General features: G+C 36.8%; 1 protein-coding gene across 1 annotated transcript; it reads right to left on the bottom strand.

Moving 5' to 3' along the window:
* Positions 1-4,063: 4,063 nt before the first annotated feature.
* Positions 4,064-4,404, bottom strand: LOC102501129 (28S ribosomal protein S36, mitochondrial; the record flags this gene model as incomplete). The annotated part of the gene is made up of 1 exon (XM_014583965.2): positions 4,064-4,404. A coding segment is annotated over one exon (306 nt), but the record flags the coding sequence as incomplete, so codon positions are not given.
* Between the last annotated feature and the right edge of the window lie 2,405 nt (positions 4,405-6,809).

Here is a 6,809-nt window from a genome sequence, read left to right on the forward strand (position 1 = left end):
AAACCTCTCCAAAAAAAAAAAGAAAAACCAAAAAACCTCCAAAAAGCCAGCATGGTATTGGCATAAAAACAGACATGTGGACCAATGGAAGAGAATAGAGACCCCAGAAACAAACCCCAAAGCATAAAGCCAAGTGATCTTTGACAAAGGATATTAGTCAATCCTTTGGGAAAAGGAAAACCTCTTTAGTAAATGGTGCTGGAAAAACTGGGTATCCACCTGCAGAAAGATGAAACTGAACCCCCATCTTTCACCATTAACAACAGTCAACTCAAAATGGATCAAAGATCTGAACCTAAGACCTCAGACAATAAAACTACTTGTGGAAAATGCTGGGGAAACTCTGGGAGACATTGGAGTAGGCAAAGACTTCTTAAATAAGACTCCCAAAGCACAGGCAATAATCCCTAAAATAGACAAGTGGGACTATATTAGACTAAGAAGTTTCTGCACAGCAAAGGACACAGTAACAAGTGTGAACCGACAACCCTCAGAATGGGAAAATATTTTTGTTAAATATGCCTCAGACAAGGGACTGATAACGAGAATACATAGGGAACTCAAGTGCCTTATGCGAAAAAAAATGATTAACCCGATTAAAAGATGGGAAAGTGAGCTGAACAAAAGTCTCTCTAAGGAAGACATACGAACAGCCAAAAAGCATATGAGGAAATGCTCGACATCCCTCATCATAAGGGAAATGCAGATAAAAACCACAATGAGATACCACCTAACCCCTGTCAGAATGGCAAAGATTAAGAATATAAAAAGTGATAAGTGTTGGCGGGGATGTGGTGAAAAGGGAACCCTCCTACACTGTTGGTGGGAATGTAAACTAGTTCAACCACTGTGGAGAACAATATGGAGGTTCCTCAAAGATCTACAAATAGAACTACCATTTGATCCAGCAATCCCACTTCTGGGTATTTACCCAAAAGACAGGAGAACGCTCAGTCAGAAAAGTGCTTGCACATCCATGTTTATTGCAGCATTATTCACAATTGCCAAGACATGGAACCAACCTAAATGTCCACAAACTGATGAATGGATTGGAAAAGTGTGGTATATATACTCTATGGAATACTACTCAGCCATAAAAAATAACAAGACCCTGGAATTTGATAGAAAATGGTCAGATATGGAGGATCTATTGCTGAGTGAAGTAAGCCAGGCTATGAAAGAAAGATATTGTATGTATCCACTCAATATATACCGACTATCCGCACTCTATAATAGAGAGCAAAAATTCGGAGGACATAAACACAGTGAAGGTACTTAATGAGAATAGGTGAATAGGAAAGTGTGGATTGTTGGGTGGGTGAAGAGAAGAGGATAGAAAAAGATAGCAAGAGAACAAATAGGGAGGCAGGACATTAGTGCGGAACAGATATGGCTTATTACCTGTTTTTTCTTTTTCTTTCTTTCTTTCTTTTTTTTTTTGGAGAGGATTTTTTTTTTTTTTTTTTTTTGGGGGGGGTGCGCTCACGAGAGAGACAAAGAGACAGAAAGCAAGAAATCACCCCCCCGGGGGGGATGGCCACGCCGCAATCCCTTCTTCTCCATTCTTCTCTGGGATCTTGGGCACGCACGCACACGCGCCTGACGTGAGTTTTAAGCCACTGGGTCCAGGACGTGAACCGTGGTCGACTACGTGGGAGTCCATCGACAAAGCCATTACACTAACTGCTGGTTCCCTTATTACCTGTTGATGATGACATGTATAGTATTCTCAACTGGATTGGTCTGAGAAGTATTTCATGATGGGCAAAGTCTTTTTACAAGCAAAATGAGAAATAGTAATTGACTGTTTTAAAAAATAATTAGAGCTATAATAATAATGATTGCAAAAATATAGAAAAGATATTGAATGATGAAGTGTGGAGATTAATGTCTCTGTATTGACTGACATGCATGGCATTCCCTTTTGAAAAAGCAATGTAATGCACTGTAAAGTTATATGTAATCCAATGTTATATAAAGAATATTATGATGATAATAAAAATAAAAAAATAAAAAATTGAAAAAAGAAATAAGAGAACAAAAAGGAAGAAAAAGAAAGAAAAAAAGTAATGTATATTTTTCAGTTATTAAATAAGTCAACTAGTAAATGCTTGGAAAAATGTATGCAGAGATGTAAAGAAGAAAAATAAATATTATATTAATACAATATCTCCAAATCTTTTTTCTAAAGGGCCTGGTTGTCAATATTTTAGTCCTTGTGGGTTACATAAAGGCTGTGTGGCACATTGTTCTGCTTTTTAAAATAGTACATTTAAAATGTAAAAAAACTATCTTAGCTCAAAGACTATACAAAAACCAAGGCTAGGTTTACCTTGGAAGCCATAGTTTGCAAGGTCCTGAATTATATTTTAATTCAAGCACTTTATACTACTTTTTTTTTTGGTACCAGTAGTTATAATATTAACAATGGATTGTTATCATCTCATACAGGTACTTTTCTGTGTGGCAAGAACTGCTAAAACCTACTTATTTAACAAAAATTCCTAACACAATTTTTTTTATGTAATATATTCCTCAGAGTGTACATTAGTTCTCTAGACGTGTTCACTTTATGTATTTGCTACTCTGTATCCTTTGACTTACATTTCTTCATTCCCTACCTCCCCAATGGACCCAATTACCTCCAACTCTGGTAATCACCATTTTATTTTCTATCTCTGTTTATTTAATGCCCCACTTTTTTCAGATTCCACTTGTAAGTGAAATCATATAATATATTTACTTTTCTGTTTATTTCAGTTAGCATAATATCATCTGAGTCTATCCATCTTGCAAATAGCAAGATCTCATTTTTTCTAGGCTAAAGCATATTCCACTGTATGAACATACCAGCAATGGCTTTTTTGCCCCCTCTGTTTTTAAAGGTATAGAGGAGATTTTACTTAACTTTGAAAGGTTTTACTTTCACAATATATATAACCTTGGCATAGAAAGGCCCTATTAAAGTGTTATAAATTGCCTAATAAGATAAATATTTAGATTGATTTACGAGGCTTTCAGATATTCAGTATGAGAAAGTTAATGCTTTTCAGCATTTGCATACATGATCACAATCAAAATGGTAAAATAAACCAAAGACTAAAGTTTAACACCCCTAAACATAATTGCAATTTCTAGTGAAACATTTATTCCTATCTTATATTCATTTCCATCTTTTATTTTCATTTTATATTGATTTTTTAAAAAATATAGATTACATAAAATCTTCTGTGTTATCTTCCCAGTCTTAATTTCACCTTTTGTATCTCTGCTATCATTTTGTCATTTAGAGTATGATACACTTATTAAGCCAGTTATAATTACTAAAGTTTGTGAATGTGAAAAAAAGAAAACAGATATTAATTAGTTCACTGATCCTCATTCAATTTTAGAAAAATTATGTCCCTAAAATTGCAATTCTGCCTGGTAAATTCTTTCCATGTCTAGTTGGAAAGAAAAGTGAAATTATGAGAAACCTATGGCAGTTTATTAGACACTGTGATTTTAATAGTGCAAAACTGATGATACTTGATAAGAGTAAATTAATAGGCTAATATGTAAAAATGTATACTTTAATAAGTAAAAAGTATATAAATAATTAGGTAAGCTTGGAGCTGACCAAGATACATAAATTAGGAGACACAAGTATCTATCTAAATTTTCTATATTTCTTTTTTTACAGAATATTTTTTAAAGTAAATTGTTTAATATACAATTTCTCATTTGTCATTTTGGAACTCCTTTATTGTAAAGATAATTCTTCTTTCTTTTTTTTTAAATTAAAAAAAATTTTTTTTTTTATTTTTGGAGAGGTATTCACTATAGGGCACGTGCGCTCGCCAGACAGACAGAGAGAGACATAGAGACAGAAAGCGAGAAATCACCCCCCAGAGGGGATGGTCATGCCGCAATCCCTTCTCCTCCATTCTCTCGGGATCTTGGGCACGCACGCACACATGCCTGGTGTGAGTTTTAAGCCACCGGGTCCAGGACATGAACCGTGGTTGACTATGTGGGAGTCCAGCGACATAGCCATTACGCTAACTGCTGGTTCCCCAAGCCAATTCTTCTTTTTGATGAAAACAGCAGCCACAGTGATTACTCTGGACCACCACGTTGGATAAATTCAATTTCTTCTTGAGACACCAGTTTCCTTCTGTATTTCTGAGGTAAAGTTTTTATTATTTCTGCCGTGTCTGGTGGACCCTGATACATTAGCAAATCTGGTGATTTACTTCCTTTAGAATGCTGTGAAACTACAGAAGAATGGGATGGCAGCCCTGCTGACCTCAAAGCTTCTGATACATTGGGTTTAGGATTGTCTCTTCTGTCAGGAAAACTTATTGATGGTGTATGTGGCTTTACTACCTGCACGACCCTGCTAGCAGATGCCATCTTGCTGCCTCAAAGGCTTTTCTTAAAGAGTCAAAGTAATCAGACTTTGACAGGGACAAGAAATCCATAAGTCCCTAGTTAAGATCCATGTAGGGATAGAAACAAAGGTGTCTGTGCCTGGAGGTGGGGCCATAAACCTGCTTTGGCCCATTAACTCACATTGATATAATGCAAAGGTCTGCTACTCTGGGAAAAAGGATAGAAAACTTGTTCTTGCACAAGATCCACCAATGATACAGAAAAGATATTGACCAATACAAAGAAGGAATGCTGAGAAAGCCCACCCCTTAAGATTATGCATGAAGGACATGCCTAAGACTGAACTTGGAGCAGGAAAACTGAGAACCCCCTGTGCCTCAACTAAGAACAGTAGCAGTCACCCTCTTAGGGGAGTGCCCTCTGTGGCCCAGGTTTATATTTAATGCTGATAGCCTCATCAGGAGCAGGATCATAGAAATAGCATTTAATCTTCCAGACTCAAATTAACACAAGGCAACACAGGTCAATGCAGGAGGGATCTGGTGTTTTTGATGTATTTGAAAGCATCTATAGAAATAACACAACAGAAGTCCTGTCACAGCTGTCAATACTGGCTCAAACACCAAGACTAATGCACGGCTATGGTTTGTGTCTTCCCAAAATTCATGTGTTGAAATTAGGAAACTTAGTACTTTCAAGATGTCAAAAGGTTGGGCCCTTCGAAGTGATTATGTTATTAGGATGGAGTCTCTATTATTGACTTTTGGTGAGTTAGCAAAGAGAGAGCGGGACACACATAAACACACAGAAATGCTCATTTGTCCCACCAGAGTATGATATTCTCCATTGCAAGCACCAAGCATCATTGATCTTTTCATTTCCAGCATTCCAGTTATTCCCTGTCACATGGCAGGAATCAATGATGTATACGGAGCTAATCAGTATTTTGTAACAATCCTGACAGAGAAAGTATCACTTTCATTTAAGAGTCATTATTGCAGATGTTACGTTTGCAAGCAATTTACATATTGCCTTTTGATTTGCATCTTATGCTAATAAAGTAGTGGCTCTGCTATGCCCTGATGACTGCATTTCTTTGTTGCCTATGCTTTTGGCATCTTATCTAAAAACTTCTTGCCCAGACCAGTGTCATGAACTGCTTTCCTCTAGTAGTTTTATCTTTTCAGGTCAGGCTCATTGCCTACTTATTGCCAAATCCATGGATGTGTGACAAGCCAACCTAACAACTAAAGTACATGTCCTAGTTGCAGTGGTGCAGGCAGCCACAGAAACTATTACAGTGAAAACTTCATAGGAAAACTCTGGATTTATGTAGCAGGCCTGTATGGTCCTGTGAAAAAGCCCATGACACTGGCTAGTTTCAGGACATGAGGGAGAATCACAGCCTGATGTCCCTATTGAGGACTATCTCTCTATGTATGTGTGCGTGTGTATGTATGTCATAAAGGAAATACTTAAATTTTAATAGTAAGATCCATACTTTTTGGTATGAACCATTTTTGAGAGAGACAAAAATAAAACACAAGCATAAATTCAAAATAAAACTGAAAACAACTGCAGTGGTGATCTGTGTGACCCTGTTAGCCACCAGTGGGCTGTTTAGGAACTGCCTGAATACTTGAAAGACAAATACTGGTGTTGAGTTGTCTGGTGTTACATGACCAGAATATTGACTTACTATTTTTTTTTTTTTGACATAACACATAGCAAGAAACAAAATGTTTGGGCTTGCCTATGTTGTGGTTAAGCAGCTTGATCCCACATGGTCAACTACAAAGTTCTGGCCCTGTATCTGGCAGCTGGAAAACATGTTGAAAACATACATAACCAAAATCCCAAAAGGAGGGAGAAAAGGAGAAGGGATTGAGACATAACCATTCCCCATGGGGTGAGGGGTGCTTTCTCATCATCTCGCTCTCTGTTTTTCTCTGGCATGTACATGTGCCCTCTGGCAAATACAAACAGAAAGAGAAAGAGAAAAAGAAAAGAAAAAGAAACACAGTTTTCATGATATACTATGATTTAGGATTGGACTTCTTAGACTTGAATTATTATTATTTAAAAATAACTTACTTTAATGTTTAGAATATAGTCCCTATAAAGTTTCTTTTTGCCCTAAAGCACAACTAGTCATGTCCTTTACCAAGTCCACATAGATTTTTTTTCCAATTCATTTATTTGCATTCATTCACTGTACATCATTACAGCATACAAAATGAGATTTTCCATCCAGAGTACACTGTATATTGTCTCAATCAAGCACATCAACAAACATGTTATTGTCAGCAAATGATCTTCCATTTCTTGTTTTCTGTACGTTTTGCTTTTTTCCCCCCCATCCTTGATTCCCTATCTCTTACCCTCTGCCATCTCCCACTCTCCTCCCACACTGTCTCTGGTATCTATGTTTGCTT

The sequence above is a fragment of the Tupaia chinensis genome, unplaced genomic scaffold, assembly GCF_000334495.1.
Source record: "Tupaia chinensis unplaced genomic scaffold, TupChi_1.0 Scaffold145230_1, whole genome shotgun sequence".
NCBI classification, from domain to species: domain Eukaryota; kingdom Metazoa; phylum Chordata; class Mammalia; order Scandentia; family Tupaiidae; genus Tupaia; species Tupaia belangeri.